General features: G+C 57.6%; 9 protein-coding genes across 9 annotated transcripts; all 9 read left to right on the top strand.

The window, feature by feature from the left end:
• Positions 1-223: 223 nt before the first annotated feature.
• On the top strand, positions 224-1,627 carry JKF63_05008 (uncharacterized protein; the record flags this gene model as incomplete). The annotated part of the gene is made up of 1 exon (XM_067900978.1): positions 224-1,627. The coding sequence occupies one exon, from the start codon at positions 224-226 to the stop codon at positions 1,625-1,627; it is 1,404 nt and encodes a 467-aa protein (XP_067757341.1).
• Positions 1,628-2,912: 1,285 nt separating this feature from the next.
• JKF63_05009 (uncharacterized protein) lies at positions 2,913-3,611 on the top strand (the record flags this gene model as incomplete). The annotated part of the gene is made up of 1 exon (XM_067900979.1): positions 2,913-3,611. One exon carries the CDS (start codon positions 2,913-2,915, stop codon positions 3,609-3,611), a length of 699 nt encoding a protein of 232 aa, XP_067757342.1.
• Positions 3,612-4,392: 781 nt separating this feature from the next.
• JKF63_05010 (uncharacterized protein) lies at positions 4,393-5,199 on the top strand (the record flags this gene model as incomplete). The annotated part of the gene is made up of 1 exon (XM_067900980.1): positions 4,393-5,199. One exon carries the CDS (start codon positions 4,393-4,395, stop codon positions 5,197-5,199), a length of 807 nt encoding a protein of 268 aa, XP_067757343.1.
• A 582-nt stretch (positions 5,200-5,781) lies between these two features.
• On the top strand, positions 5,782-7,725 carry JKF63_05011 (uncharacterized protein; the record flags this gene model as incomplete). The annotated part of the gene is made up of 1 exon (XM_067900981.1): positions 5,782-7,725. The coding sequence occupies one exon, from the start codon at positions 5,782-5,784 to the stop codon at positions 7,723-7,725; it is 1,944 nt and encodes a 647-aa protein (XP_067757344.1).
• A 943-nt stretch (positions 7,726-8,668) lies between these two features.
• Positions 8,669-9,328, top strand: JKF63_05012 (uncharacterized protein; the record flags this gene model as incomplete). The annotated part of the gene is made up of 1 exon (XM_067900982.1): positions 8,669-9,328. The coding sequence occupies one exon, from the start codon at positions 8,669-8,671 to the stop codon at positions 9,326-9,328; it is 660 nt and encodes a 219-aa protein (XP_067757345.1).
• A 1,221-nt stretch (positions 9,329-10,549) lies between these two features.
• On the top strand, positions 10,550-11,626 carry JKF63_05013 (uncharacterized protein; the record flags this gene model as incomplete). The annotated part of the gene is made up of 1 exon (XM_067900983.1): positions 10,550-11,626. The coding sequence occupies one exon, from the start codon at positions 10,550-10,552 to the stop codon at positions 11,624-11,626; it is 1,077 nt and encodes a 358-aa protein (XP_067757346.1).
• Positions 11,627-12,569: 943 nt separating this feature from the next.
• JKF63_05014 (uncharacterized protein) lies at positions 12,570-14,786 on the top strand (the record flags this gene model as incomplete). Its single annotated transcript, XM_067900984.1, has 1 exon — positions 12,570-14,786. The coding sequence occupies one exon, from the start codon at positions 12,570-12,572 to the stop codon at positions 14,784-14,786; it is 2,217 nt and encodes a 738-aa protein (XP_067757347.1).
• A 1,193-nt stretch (positions 14,787-15,979) lies between these two features.
• On the top strand, positions 15,980-19,618 carry JKF63_05015 (uncharacterized protein; the record flags this gene model as incomplete). The annotated part of the gene is made up of 1 exon (XM_067900985.1): positions 15,980-19,618. One exon carries the CDS (start codon positions 15,980-15,982, stop codon positions 19,616-19,618), a length of 3,639 nt encoding a protein of 1,212 aa, XP_067757348.1.
• Positions 19,619-20,665: 1,047 nt separating this feature from the next.
• Positions 20,666-22,798, top strand: JKF63_05016 (uncharacterized protein; the record flags this gene model as incomplete). The annotated part of the gene is made up of 1 exon (XM_067900986.1): positions 20,666-22,798. One exon carries the CDS (start codon positions 20,666-20,668, stop codon positions 22,796-22,798), a length of 2,133 nt encoding a protein of 710 aa, XP_067757349.1.
• Positions 22,799-23,554: the final 756 nt, after the last annotated feature.

Consider the following 23,554-nt stretch of genomic DNA (forward strand, 5'->3'; position numbering starts at 1 on the left):
CTTTCCACACGCGATCACCGCACCCCAAATTGTCCCCGCACGGGCGCACACACACACTCACTCACTTGCAAATCGGTGTGCTGATGCATCAATAACCTTTACGAAGTCTTTTTTTCAATAGGTGCTTCGTTGTTAATCCCTCTTTGGCTGGTGTGTCCGTGTGGCGTACACGTGTGTGCCCATTGGTTTCCTTCAACACAACTTATAACCACAAACCTCCATCATGCTGCGCGCGACATCTCGCCGAAGCATCTATGAGTACCAGTTCGGCCAGCCCTCGCTGAAGAATGTATTCGGTACAAAGATCCCACCTGCTGCCACGGCACGCAAGCCCGGCACAGTGCAATCCACAAAGCTAACCAACGGTGTGCGTGTAGTGTCACACGATCTGGAGGGGCCGGTTACATCCATTGGCGTGTACGCGGATGCGGGGCCAAAGTACGACCCCATCGCCACCCCTGGCCTAAGCTACGTCATGCGATTTGCGCTGCAGACCTCTAACATGGACAGCTCCCTCTTCCAGATCGACCGCACAATGCGCTCCACTGGCAACGCGTACGGCCACGGGGAAGTGTGCAAGCGCTATCTGAGCTGGAAGGCGGAGGGCCGCCGTGACATGTGGGAGAAACCGTTCGAAATGATCGCCACCGGCATTGTCGCGCCACGCTTCCACGAGAGCGATATTGAGCGCTTCCGTGACACGATGGACAACCAACTTGAGGAGACACGCTGGCAGAATCCCCGCGACTACGCAATCGACCAGTTGGAGACGGTGGCCTTCTACAAGGAGCCGCTCGGCGCGCCGCGCATGGTACCCCGCATCGCCAACGACCGCTGCAGTCACAAAGTGCTGCTGGATCACTGGGCCGCGAACTTCCAGCCAAGTCGCATCGTTGTGGCTGGCGTGAACGTGCCTCACGACGCCCTGATAGCCGCCTATGAGAAACTGCCGTATAAGCACTCGGCCGAGGCCCCCCACCACGCGCGTGCCGCCGCACCGAAGTTGTCTCACAGTAACGAGGCCGCGCAATTCTACCCGGGCCGGCAGAACGTCGAGTACGAGGGCCGCGGCGCTGCCATGGGCACAATGCCCGACATGCAGCCGGAGGTGATCGGCGCCGTTGGTGTGCCGGTCTACGGCCGTGACGAGGGGGTCAAGCAGTACGCGACGGCGCTGGTTACGCGCGAGATCTACGACGAGGCCATGCGCGCTGCGCATGGCTGTCGTGCTCAATCGCAGTACTACGGCGCACAGGTCTTTTACCGCCCATACTCGTCTGCTGGCCTGATCGGCTACACTGTACGCGGTGCCCCGGCGGATGTGGAGAAGCTTCTCCAGGTCGCCTCCAGTGCCTTCCCGACAGCTGTCGATGGGACAGCTGTAAAACGTGCGGTTCTCTGCGCGCACACGCGCATGCTGAACGAGCAGGTGGAGATGGGGCGCGACTACTGCGACTTCCTCGCGACGTCCCGCAACTCGGTGGAAGAGCTCGCGCAGGCGATCATGGGTGTCACGAAAGCGGACGTCGAGGAGGCGTTGAAGAAAATACTTGCGCAGAAGCCGGCGTCCTACGCAACAGGTGACACCTTCGCATTCCCCACAGTGGCGGCGCTAAACAGAGCTTAACCATGGGGAGTACGGCAGGGGAGGTCAGGTGTGCACAGGCGAACGGAAACGTATGAAGCCCCCCAACCCTGTCTGTGTGATTGCGCACGTGCATGCATGTGCAGTAGAATATAAGTTTTCACTTAGCTTTTTTAGGACTTTGGTAGTCGGCCTGGTGGATCAACGCGAAGGTCGAGAGGGGAGAAGAGGAGGAGGAGGAGGGATAGGACTGAGGTAGGCCGTCCCCCGCAGTAGTGGAGATGGCAGGATGGGAAACGAGGGAGGGAGGGAGGCGAAGCAAATCGAAAAAAAAAGGTGAAGGAAATGGTTGTGCCTCTTGGGGCGTGTGTGGATAATGAGAGGGGGCACCTCCGCAAACGGGAAAGAGGGGCGGTCGCGGTGGCGGAGCGAGTCTCTGACGCCTCGTCTCCCCCTGTCTCCTCCCCCTCCCGCCCACACACACACACACACACACACACTACCGCTTTACGTCCCTAGTCATCCAGCACCTCGCCATGCCCCCCCCTCCCCTCCCCTCCCGCTCTTTTCCTCCCTCTCCTCTCTCCCCACCTCTTCCTCTCACCCACTTATCAACATCTTAGCCAAACATTGTTCAAATGCAATGCCGTGGGCACAGTCCATCACTATGCTGCTCCCCCTCCCCCTTACACGCACACGTGTCTGCTTCGCAGGCCACAAAGAGTAGTCGTAACACGGGAGGGGGAGGGAGGGGAGGCGGGACTGCGTACAGAGTCCAGTGGCGCACAAAAGTGACTTAAAACGCGTGTTAATCTTCCTCCTTGCACCCCTGCTACCGAACGGTGTCGGACATTAGTCGTGCGCGTATCGCTCGATTAGGGGGAGGGATGAGGGTTGCACTCGGTAGTGATGCCCACGAAGGTCACGGTCTCGTTCAGCACACCGTCGTCCTCCCCCACCCCCCTTTACCGCCTCGCCACCCCTCTTGTCTACGCACTCATCTGCAAAACATGCTACATTGCTTCGATGCGCACAGCATGTGTGTGTGGATATTTTCTTTACTCCGCATATCTCTATCACGCCCCGCCCTTCTCTCTCTCCCACCCCCTCCCCCCTCCCTTCCCTACTTGTAGCTCCCTCACAACCGCACATACCAATCGTTTTTTTTTTCGTGACTCTGGATGTGTGTGTGTGTGTGTGTGTGTGTGGAGAGAAAGAACGCCTCGAAGACAAAGTGGGAGACGCCTCGTTGCTCTCAACTGCCTTCGTTCTAGCACATAGGCAAGCATAAACACACACACTCACACGTTGCACCCTCGGAAAAGCCATGTTGCCTCTCACACTCCTTCGCCATCGAGGCTTTCTGCCGTTGTGTGCACCAGCTGCTGCACCGCCACGGTACTTCACCCGCTGGTCGGCCCTGGCGAAAGGAACCACGTTGAAACACACAAACGCGCTGGGTGCGACCACAAATGTGTCTTCGCGCTTCCTGACTACCGCGACAGTAGCGAGCGGCACCTCGAACACCGCCTCCGTTCTCTCTCCCTCTCTCGACATGCCCATGAGTGTCTCCCAGTTGTGTGCGGCGTGTGATGAGCACTTGAAGAAGACCCTCTCTGCGAAGCGCCAACAACTGGATGCGATGGAGCGCGTCAAAGCAGAGTGCGATGAGATCGCCTGTCGCTATCCAGATGCCTTTATGAGACAACTGTTTGTTTTTCTCGTGCTCCAGGTGGCCGTGCTCTTCGATTGGACTTACATCCACTTCGACTGGAGCTTCGTCGAGCCCATCACGTATCTCTTGGGGTACAGCGCCACGTGGATCGCCATCGCGTGGTACGGCGCTATGCAGCACGAGTTTGGCTACGATGCTCTGCGCCGCTTTCTTCAGTCTGCCAAGTCTGAGAGGCTTTACAAGGACCGACAATTTGATCTCCAGGCGTACGAGGCGTTGCGGGTGGAAGTGGCGCAACTAGACCAACTGGTGCACAGCTTGGAGAATCTCGAGGTGTCATCTAAAGTCTGAGAGCGGAAGAGGGGATCACCCCTTCGTTCTGTGTGTGTGTGTGTGTGTGTGTCACACGTGTATCTCCTCACCCCCTCCACACAAAGGGGGGGGGGGCTCTATCGACGCCTGGCCTCGACTGTACGTCTGTATGGTCCCTCGGCGGTTCGTTTGCTTATATGCTCGGAATCAACCCTCCATCGCAGAACTTTTAAAAAGGAAAAAAAAACAGGACGCCAGAGAAGGAGGACACGACAATGGGGTGAAGAAGGAGAGAGAGAGGGACAGAGCTCAGCGGCCCTTGCACACACCCCCTCTCCAGTCACCACACACACGCCGACCCCCTCTTCCCCACCACTACCAAACGCACACCGTCTTGAATGGGGTGTGCGTAATGCCCCTTGCCGCTTACCGTCCTTCTCTCTTTCGGATCACCTCTCCTCTTTTTCATATCCTGCCGAACCTCCTCCTCAGTTCTTTGTGCTCACCACGAACACATCGTGCGCCACCGCTCTTGCCTCCCCTTGAAAACCCACACGTGAAAAAAAAAACGTAAAAAAGGGGGGCAGGAGATATTTTTTCAAAAAAAGAAAAAGTAGACCCCCGCGCTTTGAAACCCACACGGACACGGACGCACACAAACACAGACAAACGCAAGAAGGACAACTAAGGTGCGGTGACTGAGTTTCTCTGACTCACTGTGTGTGTGTGTGTGTGTGTTGCCACATACATATCTGTACGCGGGCCTTTTCTTTATTGTCTTTGTGATTTCTCGGGAGCCCAACGCAAACGAACGCCCATCATGTCGACCAACTCCGAGCAGTACTGGCGTAGCCAGCTGGCGCAGACGGAGGCCGAGTACGAACACATCATTCAAGGCCTCCGCGATGAAGTGGAGCTGCAGCAACGCCGCTGTGGTGAACTCGTGCACGAGCAGGCGATGCTGCGCTCCACGGCTGCCGCGGACATCCGCGATTTTTGCCAGCAGTACGTGGCGAACGTAAAACAGCAGCAGCAGCAGCAGCAGCAACAAGCGAGACCGGGCTCGGCGTCGACATGGATGTCGCATGGCGCCAAGAAGGACATCGATAGTGTTCCACTACCGGCTCTCTTTGCCTTCCTGCACGAATACAGCCATGGGCTGCTGCAACTCCCCGAGAACCGTCGGAAGCGCCTTCGCCAGGACACGCAACTCAGTCCACTGCATCACCGACTGCGCCAACGCATGCTGGCGCGTCACCGGCGGACGGGCAAAGAGGATGAGTTGATGGATGAGTGGTGCACCGGAGAGTACGGCGACGGCAGTTGCGTAACATCGCCGAGCGAGCCATACATGAGTGCGCCACCCTCCTCTTCATGGCCGACCGTGCCACAGTGGCACGCGGACCCGGAAGGAAAGCGGCAGATGGCTCCCCTGGGCGAAGGAGCAAGTCCTGACATGGGCGGCAGGTCAGCGCTACTTCGATGTATTGCCGGTAGCACCGGGGTGTTGACCACGACGACGCCAGCGAGTGGCGCGGTGGCCCTGGCAGAAAAAGCGAGCGCAACCGCCCGGAGTGGTGCCATCATCGGCGGGGGAGATCCGGTTGGGGGCGGTTCCGGCATTTAGACTTCCCTCACGGTCGCCTTGATAAAGATGTGGCGGTGCTGTGTGTGTGTGTGTATAGGACTGCTCTCATTGCGTGCCTCCTCCTCCAGCCTACTCTTTCCCCTCACCCCCCCTCCTCCTATCAATCCGTTAAATAGGGCGTGCATGCATCCAAGTATATATGCATGTATGTCCCTACATGTGTACCTTTGCTTGTAACTCCCTTCGTTTGTTTTTGTCTGCCTCGAATATGCACCCCCTGCAGCTCTGTCAATTCACTCAAAAAAAAAAAAAAACAGCACAGACACACACACACACACACGCATGCACGCATGCACAGTAAACAAGTTCTCCCTCCATCAGTCTTTTGGCTACGTGGTATACCTGTACTGCACTCGTCTGTGCAGTGCGAGCGCGTACGTTTGTTGCGTGTAAGCGCATCCACTGCTGAAGAGAGAGATGGCGTACGCATAGGCGACAATATGCAGTGATATGCCCCCACCCGCTCCCGCCCACCCGCTCTCCTGCAAAAACTCTCTTTCCTCTTTTTTTTTGTACCTTCACTTTCCTCCCCTCCCACGTACCCTGCACAGAAACGTGCGCATGTCCGACTCCATGACTGAAGACGCTGCCAAAAGCGGCAGTGGTGGTGCGAGTGGTGGTGCGTGGGAGGCCATCATCGATAAAGCCATCGTCTCCGTCACGGAATTTCTCGCCTCCACCACACGCGAGTTTGATCCGGAAGCCCCACTCTCGCAGCACATGCTGGCCCTACTTGACCGCGGTAGCTTGCGGGACATATTGGTGGAGCGCAACTACAACGAGCTCTGTGGGCGTTTGGGGTGCGGCAACAAGCCGCGGGGGCTGCTCGCCGCGGACAGCAGTACACTATCCTTTGAGTGGGCCTCCTCGTCGTCCTCATCTGCGTTAGACGCAGAGGGTGACGCTAACGTGGACGACGAGGCAACAACGCAAGCAACCGGGGATCATCCGGATGCGGATACTGAAGAGATCGTGTACGAGGAGGATCTGTACACAGCGGAGTCATTTCGACTCGCCCAGCGCCAACGCGCCATGCTGGACCGAATGCAGCGGAAAAAACTGATGCGCGAGCAGAAGATGATGATGACAGCTGCCGCGACATCACATGGTGGTGAAGCTGCTACTGCTCAACCAGCTCGTGGGGCCTCTGGCGGTGCCACATCGACGGCGTTGCGTGTCTTGCATAATGGCTTGTTTGGTGCCAGTTTCCCACAGCGCTTCTGCAGCCCGGAGTGCGAGGAGACGTACGAGTCGAGTATTATGCCTCGTGTTTCATCCTACCTTACGTACGACTACCCCTCCGTCTTTGGGGCCATCACAAACCTGTTCCCAAACTTGAGATTAGCAGCGCTTCAGCAGCTCGCCGGCGCCGAGACGTCCGCTGCGGGGCTGCTGAAGCCCGTTGTGGAGACTGAGCATACGCAGCAGCGTGGAGGGGCGCCGGCGGGATCCTCCGCCTCTGGTGGTGGACTGAAGCCCGTGCAGGTGGGAGTCGCATTCGAAAGTAGTGAGATCGTCCGTCGTAACCCTCACAAGCGAGGGGCGAAGAAGGCGCACATCGCCCACGGCGTCGAAACGGCATCGCAGATGGATGCTGCGTCCCCGGCACTGCTCCTTCGCGAGGTGCTTGAACAAATGCAGGTACTGCAGCACGTGTGGAATAACGAAGTGGTACAACGCTTCTCTGAAGCACATCCCTCACGAGTAGTGATGGACGCCGCCGCTCCAGCGGATCCCTTCGGGTCCACACAGACTCTGGTACCGTTACCACAGCGGCCAGTCCTCCGCGGCTCGTTGCTGCTCTTTGACTTTATCATGAACACGAGCTGTGCACAGACGCGTCGGCTGTTCTACGCGCACTACGCGCGTCATCGACCAGCTTTGTTGCGGTGCCTCTCTACAGTTGCCCCACCCTGCGCGTCTAGGAAAGTTTCGGTCTTCTACAGCGTCTCTGTCGATATCGTCGCTGAGCTGGAGAAGAGAAGAGTCGCGCCCGTAGTGGCAGCTGACGCCCCTGACAGATCCCTCGGTGTCGTGCCGTGCGAAGACGAGGACGAGGGTCTTCGTATAGACCCGGCTCTGCAGCAGCAGCGCCGCGAGCTGCTTGTCTCGCACATTTTCTCCGAGGATGTCGCAGCAACGCTGTCTCGTCTTCTCTTTGTGGACTACGTTGTCGTGGCTAACATGGCGTGGTCGGGTGTATGGCTCACAGAGATGTCGGTCGGTCTGCCTGCGAGAAAGCAGAGCAGCAACTGCTCACTGTTGCGGAGCCTGCAGTTTCCGTTTGCCGTGCCAGCGGTGCTTCTGCAGGCAGCAGGCTCGACGCCGGAGGTACTAGGGCTGGCTATGATATATCTGGTCGCCGCCGGCTGCTGCTCTGAGGGTGTGTGGCGCGGCTGCATGCGGGAGGAGGTCGCGTTTGACGAGGTCGCACAGGCGATAGGGCTGACCCGCGACGACATCGCTGCAGCGGTGCGGTCGCTCATGCTGGGTGAAGAGAAGTAATGCACGCGGGCTTAAGGCTGATATGTGGTGGGTGGATGAAGGTTGGGGGGAAGGAAGGGGGGGGGGGCGCCCCCTCCGCCAACGCCATCGTATGTGCGCGTAGCTGGACCACATCATGTTTTTTTTTCTGATTCAGGGTGCGTCTCTCTTTCTTTCTCTCGTGTGCGGCCGAACCGCAGCTTCCAACGCCCCCCCCCCCCACACACACACATATACATATATATATATACACTCTAACACATATACATAAGGTACATAGGGGCATAGGTGAGTACTTGTATATATACATATATATATACATATATATTGGGGGGGAGGGGTTGAACACTGCTATGTCACCATCATACCTGTCGAGGAAGGGTACCCACGCAAGAGTGTTTGTGTGTTCAGTGATGCTTCCCCCTGCAGCTGCAGCCACGCCACGTTGCGCCTGCCTCCCACATCTGGGATGGTAACCCCTCCCCTCAAGCATCTACGCATATGCACGTACATACACACACACACACACTACGCGCACACACACACACATATATATATATATATATGCATATGTATAAATGTGTCTCTCTCTACTCCTTTCCCCTCTCCCCTTACTTCCCTACTTTTGAAGGAGCAGCCAGGCGAGTTTCCCGCAGCCACCCCCACCAAACAGCAACACCGCATATCAAAAACACTGAAAGGCTTCTTAGATACGGCCAGAGAGTATACGTCACTCGTTGCGACATTTTGATTACTTTTTTTCCAGTTTTTCGTGCGTGTGTGTGTGTGTGTGTGTCTTTAGGGGGTGTCTTACTCCTCTTCCACCCCCATTTTTTTTTTATTGGAGAGCATACGCGTTGCACGCGCTTGCCTCTCTCACTCGCTTCCCGCCCCCACTGCCGTCCACTTAGAACACAAAAACAAACACACCAACAGACACCGCCTCCAAGGCGCCTCAGCAGTCATGTTTCACAACAGCTACCAGTCGGGTTTTTTGTCCATCCTCTACAGCATCGGCTCCAAACCGCTGCAAATTTGGGACTCACAGGTGCGCAACGGCCACGTCAAGCGCATCACAGATGAGGACATCCAGAGTAGTGTGCTGGAGATCATGGGGAGCAATGTTAGCACATGCTTCATAACCTGCCCTGCCAATCCGAAGCAGACCCTTGGCATCAAGCTACCCTTCCTCGTCATGATCATCAAGAATATGAAGAAGTACTTCTCCTTCGAGGTGACAATCCTGGACGACAAAAATATGCGTCGTCGCTTCCGTGCCAGTAACTACCAGAGCACTACTAAAGTGAAGCCGTTCATCTGCACCATGCCGATGCGTCTCGATGAGGGATGGAACCAGATCCAGTTTAACCTCTCGGACTTCACGCGCCGCGCCTACGGCACGAACTACGTGGAGACGCTTCGAGTGCAGGTGCACGCGAACTGCCGCATCCGTCGTCTGTACTTCAGCGACCGCCTGTACGCCGAGGAGGAGCTGCCGCCGGAGTTCAAGCTGTTCCTCCCTATCGCCCAGCAACCCCCAGCGGCAGCAGCAACGACGACGGCGGCGGAGCAGTTGGGCACCGAAGCCACCGACGTTCCGCCGGCTGCCTCTGTGGCCCAGTGAGCCCCCCCTCCCCTCCCCCTTTCCAGGTGTGCGATGGTGGTGTAGAAGAGTCCCCGCCCCCCCCCCCTCCCCCTCCCCTCCCTCCCTCCCGTTCTCCTCATCGTACTACTTTATGATGTATGTGTATCTGATAGCGATGTCGTGATGGCGAAGCGCACACATACACAGACTGACATGCATGTGAATGCAGCTCAGTGTGTATACACGAGTACATGTATGGATGTGTAATGTGTGTATGTGTATATGTGTGTGTATGTGTATGTGTGTGTGTGTGTGTGTGTTTGCACGTCTCCCCTCACCTCACCCCCCCCCTCCCCTCCCTTCCATCCCCACGCCGTGGGGGAGGGAGGGTGTATCTGTGTTTGTGTCCATGTACATCTTTGACTCAAGAAAAAAGGAAAAAAAAAAAAGACGAAGCGGCACGACGCACAAAAATGAATGAAGTTTTGAGGGTGAGCACAACAGGTGAAGAGGCGGCCAGATTGGGGGATACTGCCTCCGGCGTCACTCTCATATACAGCGATGGTTGTTGACCCCCCCCCACCCCCCCCCCTCCCCAATCTGGAAAAATCATCCTTTCTTCACTTGTGCGACACATCCCATCAATCGCCATCCTCCAGGCGCTCTTCTCATCCAGTACTCATTCCCCACGACATCATCACGGCGCAGATTACATCCACTACGAAGCGAGCATTTTTTTTTATAAGTTAGGGGTATCAAGTGTTAGAGTCCTGAGCACATCATACATACACACGCACACGCACGCCTCTCTCTGTAACGTCACGCCTACCCATACCCCCTCCCCAGTGTGTGTGCGTGTGTGAGTGTGTGTGTGTGTGTGTGTGAGAGAGAGATTCGATCATTTGACCCTCACTTACATAGAGGCACACCAAGTGAGGCATACGCATATATATAAAGAGAGGGGGGCAGATCTAGATAGAGGGGGGAAGAAAGAAAGTGAGAGAGAAAGCCGTGCTTTCTTGGTTCGCGCCCTGTGGACGACAGAAACTTTGGGGTATACTGATCGCGTAGAGTGCACGCGCCGCATACACGGATACATGCAGAGAAACGGAACGAGGGGAACCGCCGGTATAGGCAGAGCAGCTTCACGCTATTACACCTCGACATACACACGCACACGCGCGCGCGCCTCCCAAAGTGAGTGAGAAAAAAAAAACACACACCCGATTCTCACCCCTAACCGCACCCCCGCGGGGCACGATGCAGCAGCTCAAGCGCATCCGCCACCCATCTGGCTCAGAGATCATCTTTGACGCCAAGTGGCACCAGTACAAACTGGGCGGCACGGCGCTGCGCTCCGTCTCGAAGTTGCTCGACCGCTACTTTCCCTTTGATGAAAAACGCGTGCTGGAGCTCGTGTCGAAAAAAACGGGACAGCCAATTGATAAAATAAAGCAGGGCTGGTCACGGCAGGCCCTTCTCGGCAAAAATGTACACGAGTTCATCGAGTGCATGTTGCTCAAGAAGCCGCCGCCGTCCTTCACAATTTTAATGAAGCGAAAACAGGCACGAGAGGCGTTGCGGCCTGCGGACGCGACCGGACCTGCAGAAATCACAACCACGCCTCTTGAGGACGAGGTGCTGCACGGAGAAGAGGCTCTCTATCTGCCCGTGGCTAGGGAAGCGGTAGAGAGGGTACTGAGCACCTACGATATTCTCGGCGCGGAGCAAACCATTGCAGCATCCGATCTAGGCATTGCCGGCACCATCGACTTCATGGGTCGCAACCGCCACACAAACCGTGTGCTGATCGGCGACTGGAAAACATCGGGCAGTGTCATCAGCAACTTTCGATTCGGCTCTTATGAGACACCGTGCCCAGGCGCCCTGCGGCATCTGCCAAACAACAAGACATACCGTTACGCAATGCAGGTGGTCATCTACGGAGAAATACTAGCCCGGGAACGGTACTTTGAAAAGCAGTTCTTCGACACTCAACTTCGAACCTCACTGACGGCGTTGTCGAGCGGCCCCAGCCCAGAGATGTTGGCCCCGCTAGCATCATCAGCGAAGACCAGAGGACGACCAAGGAACCAGGCAACGGCGCCCCCGGGGCCTGACGGCGAACACGATGTTGAAAGTCTGTTGAAACGGTTCTACCACAACAACACAGAGCAGCGCTTCGAGTATGGTGTAGTACAGCTGTCCAAGGGCGAGGACGGTGGTGTGGTGGCAGAGTTTAAGGAAGTGACGCCGGAGAGGGTGCTGCCACCAGACTGCCCGGAGATGTCCTTTAGCAGTTTGCTGCGGCGCGTGATGGAGGGGGAAGGGGTTTAAAGCAGGCAGACAAACAAACAGAGGGCCCTGCTGGGGCCACCCTACACCGGACCGAGAGCTGCTTTACGCGAACTCCACTACAACGACTGACCCAGCCTCCCTCCCTCCCTCCCTCCCCTCCCCCTCCCCCCTCCCTATCACAGAGACACAACGTTTATACACACACACACATACACGCGAAAAAAAAAAGAAGATATATTTCACGCGACTCCTACAGAAAAAAGGGCTCCAGGCACATTGACAGATGGCATGCTTGGTGCTGTGGATGAACAAGTGCCCCCCTCCACGTCCCCATCGTATACTACAAGGATCCCCGTGCTCATTAGTCTCCTCCGCTGCTACTTTCCCTCTTCTACCCTTCTCTCTCCTTCCCCCTCCCCCCCCCTTTTTTTCTCGTGCCTCCCTCTCAGGCGGCACTCTCCCCTCGCCTTTTTGTTCTCCCCCTCCTCCTCTTGGAGTGTTGCGGCAGACACGCGCACACACATTGATACCGCAACCCCGATCCCCAGGGAGAGGGGAAGCTGCTGAGAACACGCCGCAACCGAAAAGCATCGAAGAGAAATACATATTTGTTTTTTTTTCAAAATCACGAAAATTTGCTGTCACAGCACCGTTGGCAGGATTGCCCCCCCCCCCCAACCCCCCACCCCACCCTCTCTCCCTCCCGCCACGTATCGTTTCAACCATTTTCATCTGTGAGTTTTTAGTGTGGGTGTGTGCGTTGCCCCAAGTGCTGCTGCCACTGCTTTAGCCATCACTCCACTTCTCTCTCTCTGTGCTTACGTATCTTCCTGTCTTGTCTATTTTTGTGTGTTTTTTTTTTTGTGGCTGTGTATCCCTTGTTACCTGGAGAGGGTAAATAAATTTGCACTTCAACCCCTCCACCCCCCACCTCCCGCATGCGTTTTTATCATCACCCATCCGCACACTGTGGTATTTTGCGATGGGTAACGAGGCGTCCAAGCCCGGTGCGACCACGTTGTCGACCGCTAAAGCTCGCCGAAGCCAACGGCCAGGGGCAACCGCGGCCATAGAGAAGCCGCCTCCCGCCCAGGCCACTAGCGTTGCAAGCCCTGGAGCGCCAGCTAGTCCTACAGCACCAGCGACACCGTCAAGGACTGCGTATGACTGCAGACGCCGCATAGCGCTACCGACCGAGACACTGCCAGCAAAGTCGTCAAGTGGGACGAAGGACACAGTCGGCTCGTCAGTGCCGCTCTATGTGAATGCCAAGAGCATGGTGTACACGCTTCCTAGCTTTACCCCCAAAGGCTCGCTGAGCGGCGCGGCAAGCAACGGCGCTGGACTACGGATCCAGACGATGGCAATACCGGCGACTACCTCCCAACTGCAGTTATTACTCTCCCCCAGCACTGACCTCCGCATGGGCCCGCTGGCCTCACCGACCTCCCCGTGTCGCCGGCACGTCCCCAATGTGAATGCGTCACCCCCGATCCCGGTCCCGACGTATAACACGAACACAGCCACTGCCGTGGAGGATCTCTCCTGCAGCTCACCGGTCCTCAAATCCTATTGGCAGCACTCCTTTTCCCAGTCAAAGAAGGACGCGTGTCTAGCCAACTCCCCCACCTCCCCATCTACGCACCTCCCTGTCATCTCACCCTTCAGTCCCGGAATAGCGGAGGCCGCGTTGCCGATACACCCGTCCAACTCGCTCTCGCGTGGCGCTGGCAGCGGCACACCCAGCATGGCGATCCACACACAGTTTCTTGAAATCACCGGGCACCCGCTGGGCTTAGAGAACTACGGTAACACCTGCTACTGCAACTCTGTCATCCAGCTCATCTATCACTGCACCCCACTGCGGCTGAGGCTACTCGAGCTGCACCAGGTCTACCTCACGAAGAAGGGCAGAGTCGGTTTCGAGGAAGACACCGTTCTTTTCGAGCTCTGCAGTCTCATCGCTGTTATGCACAAGTCGAACAACCGCGCGAAGGAAAAATACCCGCGAAAGAAGATCGCAACAAGGGACTTGCTGAACCGCGTGCGCGCCAAGAAGAACATCTTCAACAACGATATGCAGCACGACGCACACGAGTTCACGATGTTTCTGTTAAATGAAATCTGGGACACTGAGCAACGCATCATGGCTGACCCCGCGAACGCGAATCTCTTTGTCCAACACGAAGCGTCCATGGAAAAGAAAAGTGACAAGCCCTTCTTCTGGAAGCACAAGGGCAAGCTCATTAGCAATCACAGCAAGAAGTCAGCCAAGCTCAACCAGACGTCCTCGGCGGCGGACGCGGAAACGGCAGCAGCAGTCAACGGCAACGGCAACGGGGACGCGAAGGGAGACAAGGTGGCGGCGGGTACGCAGCAGCTCTTCACCAAAGAGCTCACCCCTCTCCAGGTGATTCTGCAAGGCCAGTTCGGCTCCCTAACCGCCTGTCTGGAGTGCGAGAACGTCTCCGCACGGAGCGAAGTCTTCGCGGACCTCAGTCTCGAAACGTCACAAGGCACGTCCCTCCTCCATTGTCTGGACCACTTCGGTGACCCCGAGTACTTTTGGGGAAAAAACAAACTGCGCTGTGATGTGTGCAAGATGCCAGTGCGCGCTGCGAAGACAATACACGTGCAGCAGCTACCACAGTACGCGCTTCTCATCCATCTAAAGCGATTCCAGTACGATGTAAAGAGTCAAACCTTCACAAAAAAGTCGGATCACGTCGCACTCCCCATGCAGATGGATGTGGAAGAGCACCTAACCGACCCCGAAGTGATCCAGCAAAGCCTGTGCAACCAGCAGGCGAACTCAGAGAAGAACGATGACGGCGACGCAAGCGGCACCGGCAACGGCAACAGCAACAGCAGCGGAACAACAGAAGAAGTTAAGGAAACCTCGTCTCCCGACACCTTCAAACCGGCGTCGAAGGATGTGCGCCGCAAGCTTCGAGGCATCGCCCGTCACAAAGCGCGCTTCGAGCTGACAGGCTTCGTCGCCCACATCGGTGATGGGCCGGACTCTGGGCACTACTTCACTTGTGTCCGCTACAGTCCTCACATGTGGCGCCGATTCGACGATGAGACCGTATCGACCATGACGGAACGAGATATTCAACAGTACTTTGGTGTTCCCTTCGACGCCGTTGGCGTAGTCACGTCAACTGCATACATCCTACTCTACGAACGTGTTGCGTAGGCACGCACGCAAACTCTATTTGACTATTACAGTGCACACATATTATTGCCAGGCTGCAAATGTGCAGCGCCTGTAAAAAGGAGGAGGAGGAGGGGGGGACAGTGGCACCACGCTTCTTCAATGGAGACTCGAATGCTCGTTTTTTTGAGGGGGTGCCTCACGCTGTGTTCACGTGTGTTTTTGTATCATCTATGACCTCCTCCTTGCAAAGCTGCGGTACCACGTGGCCTCAAATCTCGCTCCTCCCTCCCCCCCCCCGACCCACTCACACTTCTTCAAGGCTCTTACACTCACTCCAACGCACACGCAAAGCAGGTGCACGTGTGAGTGTGTACAAACGTTTCTGCTTGTATGGATCTGCATATCCCTCTCCTACCAACCCCTTGGCGTTGTTGCTCTGCAGTCACCCCCGCCCCTGGAGGCAGAAGGGGGGGGGGGGCTCTCGTTGTTTATGCAGAAGATGGCATGAACGGGGCGCACCATCACTGATGTCTCGCCGTATGTTTTGTGGGTGATATGTCTGCGTGCTTGCACTCGTGTTAAGTTGTCCCTTGTTTAGTTCCCCCACCCCATCGCCTAACAACACCCCCCCCCCCCCAAAAAAAAAAAAAAACGAGGAGAAAGATGAGCGGACGGTAATGAGGGAGGGACAAACCCCATTCTCTTTTCTCCTCCCGCACCTCCCTCTCTTTGCAACTCTGTTGGTGGTAGTGGTGGGACGCATGATGCAACACTGATCATGCAAGATGACACACACACACACCGGCTGTCGTTGACCACAAATGCAGGCACCAGTATCTGCACTCGCCGCGGCAGACATGTTTTTCTCGAGTTCTATTCGCCTCCACGCACCCCACCCTCTCACTTTTACCCCCTCCGCTGCACTCTCTCTCGGGTCTCGAACTGGCGATCATCGCGGTGCGCAGACCATCTTACGAGTGGTGTGCACAAATCGTTTTTTTATTTGCGGCTCCATTCGCTCTCCACGCGCCGGGTGCGCCGGTCTACTGCTCAACTACTGCGGTCGCCGCCGCCCCCCTCTCCCCCTCTTCTTCACTCCGAGACAGAGATAAGTGGCACTAGAGCAAATACTTGCGTGTTTGTGGACAAGAGGGAAATAGTGGAGGAAGCACAGGCACTCAGATTTTCTCATCCCCCCGCAGCCGGCAGCCTCTTTACGTGGATCAAAAAGGATGTGGTTGCGGTTGCGTTCTAGTCTTGTCGTTGTCTCCTCGACTACCACCACCGCAACAACAACAGCCGGAAAAGGCCACAGCTGCCGATACCCCCTCTTTGGCATCGCACCGAGCGCGTTTGTGATCGATGTTTGCCTCCGCCACTACCACAGCGGCTCGAGCCGGCGGGGCACGCCGAGCGAGCAGCGAAGCGCCTCCTCTGCGCTTACCACCAACGATGGGAGTCGCTGGAATCACAGTCGCACGCACGCCTCGCAGGTGCCTCGGCAGCGGCAGCAGCAGAGTTCACAGTCGGCCGCAGTGGAGAAGGCCTCCGCCGACAGAGCCAACACACGCGCCACCTTCTGGACAAACTCAGCGCAACATGTGCCGGCTGCCACACTGAAGCGGCAGCACGCACTCCAACGCGTGCAGGACACAAAATCGAGGTTTATCGTGCGCAACAGCATACGCGAGGAGGGCGTCATGTCCAACCTCTTCCCTCTCGGCTTTCGTGTTGCTGATGCATCGCACCAGGGCAGTCACCGTGGCGCACCACCACCGGGCACGCACGTGTATGTGTACGAAGTATACGCGACGCGGTCGACGGCGCCACAGCGAGGAGGCAGAAACGCCAGAGTCGGTGCCGTCGCCGTCTCAGCGACGGCTGGCGGCGCGCGGGAAAGTGGTGGACTGGCTTCAGAGGAGCAACGAATTGCACCAGCACGGGCGTGGAGAGCCGTGCAGCAGTTCTTGCGTCACAGGTACCCTGCAGCGGCCGCAGCGTCACTGCCGCCACTAGCGCGGGTGAATAGCAAAGTGTATGCACCAGTGCCCCTTCCAGCGGACGCGCTGGTGCTCCCGAAAAAATACTTCGACATTGGCTGGAAGGCAGTAGAACTACGCCTGCAGCGCCGGTGCCGCTTCACTGACCTGCGCCCGATCGAGCTGCAGATGCTTCTGAACAAGATCGTGCCCCAAGTAGCACGTGCAGCCCACAGCGAGCGACAGAAAGTGGACACCTCATCAGTCCCTCTCGAGGTTGTGCGAGAAAAGACCGGTAAGCTAGTGTTTACTATGCAGTGTGTGTCGGCAGGCGGGTTGCGGATGTATCGGGGTGTGTTGGTGCAGGCCATCTTTGTGGACAGCTCAGCTGCTCTCAACCCCCATGAAGCGGATACGCAAGAGAAACGGGAGACCGGAGAAATACAGGCGCACCCCCCAGCGTCAACAGAGACAGGCACTGGAAGCAGCACCAGACTTCCCACCGATGCAGACGCCTGCCCCATAAACACCCGCCACCTCGGCGAGACTCCGGCAGGCCTCACCGACACCGCGGTGGCGGTACACTTTCAGGTGGTCGCCTTCCTCCGCTCCTTTGCCTACCTCGGCACTCCTGTCGAAAGCTATCGCATCCGGGACGCCTCGGGTGTGTACTCGGCCTCGCTCTGGAGCCCCGCACAGCCACGCTCGCTGGAAGTCGGCGCGGTCTACGCAGCCGCCCCGGTGCGCATTCGCGAGTTCGTCAAGCGTGGCAACGCCCGCCTCATCGAGCTCCTCAAGGGCACCACTCTCACCCTCATCTCCCCCGCCAGCACCGACACGGCGGCAATGAGCCCCAGTAACAGAAGCAGCAGCAGCAGCAGCAACAGCGCCATACCAGAGGCGAGTCGTCTCCCGGGTCAACCGAGCCTGAAGATCGACACGAAGGGCACAATCGCATCGGAGGCGTCGCTTTGGGAGGAAGTCCTGCAGCACTTCGGGCATGGCCCGTACGACGAGGCGGCCCAGCAACGCATCCGCAAGTCTGTTCAGGGCATCCCTGTCGTTATCTCATACTCGCTGCGTCAAGGCATCGTGGGCGACGTCCGCTTCGACAGCGGCGCCCTGCTGGCCGCCTCCATCGATAAACGCAGCGTCGCTGCGGAGGATGGTAAGGGACGATCGGTGAGCGAGTCCCCCTCCCCCGACGACGACAACGCCATGACAGACAACCAGGCGACGGAGCACCTGAGTACTCCGATGCTGCGCCTACGAGAGCCGCGTCTTGTGCCGCTGATGCCGCACCTCGACTCGCAACAGCCCTTCGCTGTTCTCACCGACCACACAATGGTGCCGCTGCAAGTTCTGCACTGCTGCTTCGACCCACAAATGCGAGGCTGGCAGGACGTCAGCGTCGCGGTGCTGTCTATCATGCCACAGCAACGCGCGGAACTGCTGGAGTCGGCGCGCGCGCTCCTCGCAGACGGCCTGCAGCGGTGGGGCATCAGCCTGGGTGCCGAACCCTATCGGACCAAGGCGCTCTCTCTCTTGCCCATTCACACGAAACGCCTTGTACCGCAGAAACAACCCGCTGCCGGTCTCGCAAGGGCAGCCGCGGCGGCGTTCCCTACTACTATTGTCGTTGTTGGCGTCACCGGACCTCGATGCACGGCAGAGCAGTCACAGAGTATCACCCTAGCCGCGCAGCGCCTGGCTCAGTACTTCCGCACAAGGCTTGTGGTCACTCTCGCGGACGAACGTGCTGCCGTTCAGTACGTGCACGAGCAACTCATATCCACACAGGCTGCCGCTGCTTCCCCGTGTGGTCAGCCGGTCCCCTCGATAAAGGATACGAATGCGTCTGTAATCCTCATCACCAATTCCATGGACACGCGCGCAACACGGTGGCTCAAAGCGGAGTGCATGTGTCGCGGGGTACATCTAATTGCGATCCCAGTACCGTCGAACCCGAAGCGTCTCAACTTCGTCGGCGCTCAGCTTCGGAGACGTATAGAAACTCAATTCGAGCTGAACCCACTACGCGGCGTCGACCTGCGCAGGGAGATACCTGTACTGGGCCACCGCCACATGTTGATCATCGGAGTGGACTCGTGCCACACGAACACGCAAAGTGTTGGCGCCATTGTCGGCATTCTCACCACCCCGACGGGCAATCACCTGCTGCCGTATTTTTGGAAGCATGACGCACGCGGGTGTGAAGTGCAACACGTCGCGAAGCACCTTCGGGGTATACTGGAGAAGGCCATGACGCTCTGCGGCAGGGTGGACGAGGTCTTGGTTTTCCAAGACGGCGACGTCCTCACCGAGATAGCCGGGGTCAAGGAGGTGGTCAGGACGCAGGCACCTAACTGCGGCCTCACCTACATGTGTCTGCACAAGCGCTGCAACGTCCGCTTCATGCACACCTCGCTCGGCCGAGATGGCAGCAACACGACCCAAAGGCACGCCACCCCGGCTGCGGGTAAAGGTGACAACGTCGATGGGGTCCACCGAGACGCAGACCGCTTCAGCAGGGGCAACAGCTTCCACAACCTCGTGAAGGGAGTGGTGATTCCGTCTCTGACGCCGATACCGCTTCACCACAAGCTTGCTGCCACCTCTTTTTACCTGCAAGCGCATGAGTCAGCCATGTCGACGGCACGGATCGTGCAATACACCGTCCACCACACAAGCCCCTCGCTCGACGTCGCAGATGTGCAGCAAATCGCCAACGTCATGGCCAATGTGCTGGCTCCGCAGGCAACAAAACTGCCCATGTCCACTCGATGTGCACACCGGCTGGCTGATCAAGCGGAAAGACTGATCGACGCAGTGCCGCAACTCACGGCAGACATGATTCCAAGGCCGCTGTGCAACCGCCTCTGGTTCCTCTAGCGGACTATTTTAGGTGTCGCACGCGCCCAGTCAATGAACTCTCTGCTTTTCCCTCAGCGGCTGTCTAGACCCTCCGCTAGCGTGTGTGTGTGTGTGTGTGTGAATTGGGGAGGGGGGGTTGTCTGTACTCATTTTTTTTTCACTTCTGCTCGTGCTTCTGCTACTCTATTTATTTCTGTGTAGATTTCTGAAACTATTTTTTTTTTTTTGGAGGGGGAGGAGGGGGGGTGAACTCAGGAGAGGCGGCGGTGGAGAGATGCCACTGGACTCTCCCATCCTCGTACTTCACCCGTACACCACTTCGGTACGGGCACCCCTTTCTTTCTTTCTGTTTTCACTCCCTCTCGCTCTCCCCCCCCCCTTCACACGCATGCACTCGGGGAAGTGAGGGGGGGAGGGGGGAGAGCAATCAGATGCGCAGAACAGGTGTCAACTGACGCCAGCAGTTGCCATTGTTCCACTGCTCTAAAAAAAAAACTCCTATTCTTATTTGACCAGATACTCGCGCATGCAGACATGTGTCTCTCTCACGCGCATGGGGTGAGTCTACGTGTGTGCATGTGCTCGTGGTTTTGAGGGAGGAGAACAGAGGAGAGGCAACAAGTGCAGCGGTAGCCGATCTCTGCCCTCCTCCCTGGTGCACACTATAATAGTGTATCTGTGTGAAGGGAGGGAGATTTGGGCAGACCTCAATCAAGGACCCCCTCGAGACCCTCTTTGCATTGCAGTGTAAGGGAAAAAATTGTAGCAGGTATACACGCTCACAAATATGCGGGGAAAGGGGGGGGAGGGGGATGGCAGGGAGGCACTGCGCACTGGGCCCCCTCTGTCATTGGTTTTTTTTTCCTTACTTGCTCCCCTCCTTTCCCCATTCCAGGACTGTACGGGCCCCCCGCGACTCGCTGCGGTGTACATTCAGTAGTCTCCCTTGCACGACACTGCACCTCGGCTGATCAATCTCTCTCCCCGCCCGCTGAGTAGCTCAACACAGATACACATACATAAATAATATATTATTTACACGCGTGAAGCGTCCGCTCAAACGCCATGCATTGCGGGTCCCAAGCGATTCACCGCAGTGTGGCGGCACCAGCTCTGTCGATGGCGAGTTCATTGAGCACGTCCATCTCGCGGACATCACCTCGCACCCTTGCCCTCCTCACTCAAGTGCGGTGGGGTAGTAGTTGTAGTAGTAGTAGTAGTACAGAGGGTCGAAGTACCCATGCAGCACTTGGCGCGAGCGGCGCCGACACCAAAAATGTCCTCTTGGGCAGCGCATCGGCGCCGAAGTCCTCCACAGCGGGGACGACGGCACCCAAACGCCGCGTGCAAATAGCGGTGGTGGGCAGTGGGCCTAGCGGCTGCTTTGTTGCGAACCACCTTGTCAAGAGGCACCCAGAGCTGCACGTAGACATCTTTGAGCGGCTGCCAGTGCCGTTTGGCCTGTGCCGCTACGGCGTGGCCCCGGATCACCCGGACGTGAAAAACATGGAGAAGCAGTGCATGGATCTCTTCCAGAGTGGGCGCGTGACGTGGATTGGGAACGTGTGTATTGGAAAGCAGATCCCACTGCAGGCACTACTGGCGCACTACGCGGCGGTGGTGTTCGCGACCGGTGCAGACGAGTCGAAAAAGTTGCGCATCCCGGGCGAAGATCTCGGCGGCGTCATCCCTGCTCGCTGCTTTGTGGAGTACTACAACACCCTCCCGTTCCCGTACGGCTCACCGCGCTTCAGCCCTTTTGATTTTGAGCGCACCAAACGTGCTGTAGTCATCGGCAACGGCAATGTCGCCATGGACGCGGTGCGGGTGCTCGGTGGGTCGTATAAGTACTTCTGCCCAACCGACATGAACTGTGTGTGCGTCAAAGAACTCATGAAAAATCAGATTGAACACATCAGCGTTGTGGCCCGCCGCGGCGTAGAGCACTCCGCCTTCGCCACCGCCGAATTCCGCGAGCTCACCAAGTACCAAGAAGACCGTGTGAAGGTAGAGGTGGACCACTTCGACCTCGATGCGGCGCTGGCAGCGATGCCAACAGGCAAAACTATGCGCGCACACAAGCGCATGATGGAGTTGGTGCATCAACACGTGCTGACAAGCGAAGAAACAGCCGCCGAGGCGGCGCAGTTGGCGACGGATGCGCAGGGCGTATCACTACCGAGCGCCGTGGCCGCGACCGCGGCCGCCTCGCCTTCAGAGCTGTCTGCAACGGCAACACCGCAAGGCGAATTGGGTCGTCCCCGACTCGGCCACCGCGGGCCGTGCCGCCTACGCTTCCGATACAGCCTCACGCCGGTGGCCTTCCTGCCCAGTCGCCACCGAACAAACTACGTGGGTGGGGTTCTCTTCAAGAAAACGCGCGCCAACACGTTGCCCGAGGTGGCGGCAACCGGGGACGAGTACTGCGTGGTGCCATGCGACCTCGCCATGATCTCCGTCGGCTATCGCTCTGACAGCATCGCCGACGTGCCGTTTGATCACCGCGCCGGTGTCATCGACAACGAGAAGGGCCGCGTGAAGGGCATGCCGCGTGTGTATTGCGCCGGCTGGGCTAAGAACGGTGCTAGGGGCATCATTCTTCACTCTGTCATGGATGCTCAAGAGACGGCGGCGACTATCCTTGCAGACATGGAAGCAGGTATCATCCCAACGGAACCGACGGCACCTCCTGAGGAGGCAGAGAAAGCCACAGCGGTTTCGAGGGGGCCCTCGTCAGCCGACGCGGTCGAGGCCGAGCCAGTTGAAGTCTTGTGCTCAGAAGACAACAACTCCACGCCGCGTCGACAGTCAGCTGACCCTGCCACTACAACAATGTTCGGTAAGTACGGGCTGGTAGACTACTTTGTCGCAAAAAAGCTGCAGCCGGTATCTATGGCGGGTCTGCAGCGCATACTCCACGTGGAGCTTCAACGCGGTGTCGACCTCGGCAAGAAGGCGGAAAAAATCGATACGGTGCGCGACATGCTCGATGTGGCACTTGGTGGTGATGTCGCTAGGAAAGCCGACGAGCGCCTTCGCGGCATCACCCCTGCCCGCTCCGACGCGATGATGTATCTGAAAGAGCTGCTGGACGACGATACGGATCTGAGGGCGTTTGCCCGCCAAGTCGCGCGGGATGTACCGCACAAGCTTGCTCAGCAGCATCCGCTCGGCAGCATCGCACCTGAACAGTTGTAATATGTGCTTCCCTATCTGGAGACTTGCCTCTCCTGTCCTCGCTCTCTCTCCCCCCCCCCACATGACATTCACTGGTATGCGGGTTACCAAAGGATGGGGAGAGGAGGAAGGGGATGGGTGGGTGGTTGAAGGGGGCGGGGAGGGAGGGAGGGAGGGGACGCAGTTCAGCCGTTCTCTCTTCCTCCACATTACACACACACACACAAGGGTTTGCGCTGCCCCTGGCCACCGCCAACATCACGACGCACGCAAACCTGCCACACTTGGATTGGTGTCACCTCACCACAGAAAAAAAAGAGCACACATTTGCCTAACATCTATCGTCTTAGTGCATGAGCTTGTAGACGCTTGTGTGGAGGTGGGCCTCCCTGGAGTTTCATGCGCCCCCGCCCCCTCCCCCCCCCCCACACACACACGTACCACCCCTTGGGGGGGAGGGGAGGGGGGGACTCATCGTGGTTGATACGTCTTGATTATAGGTGCTGCTACTGCTGCTTTCTTCCCTCCGCGATCTTTCGCATCTCTCCCATTGCAAACGTCCTCCCGCCCCACTGGTGACCGGGAGGGGGAAGAGGAAGAGGGGGGGGAGGCGAGCCCACTGCAAATCTCTCGGGGGAGGCCATGCAACCATCCTCTTCCTACCCCCTCCCCACCTCACACGTGCACACAACCCATCCTCATGCGAATGGCCAGAGCGATGTACCGCTGCCAATGTCGACGGCGATGTCCTGGATGGCGGTGCCTCGGGGCGGCCGG

The sequence above is a fragment of the Porcisia hertigi genome, chromosome 21, assembly GCF_017918235.1.
Source record: "Porcisia hertigi strain C119 chromosome 21, whole genome shotgun sequence".
NCBI classification, from domain to species: domain Eukaryota; phylum Euglenozoa; class Kinetoplastea; order Trypanosomatida; family Trypanosomatidae; genus Porcisia; species Porcisia hertigi.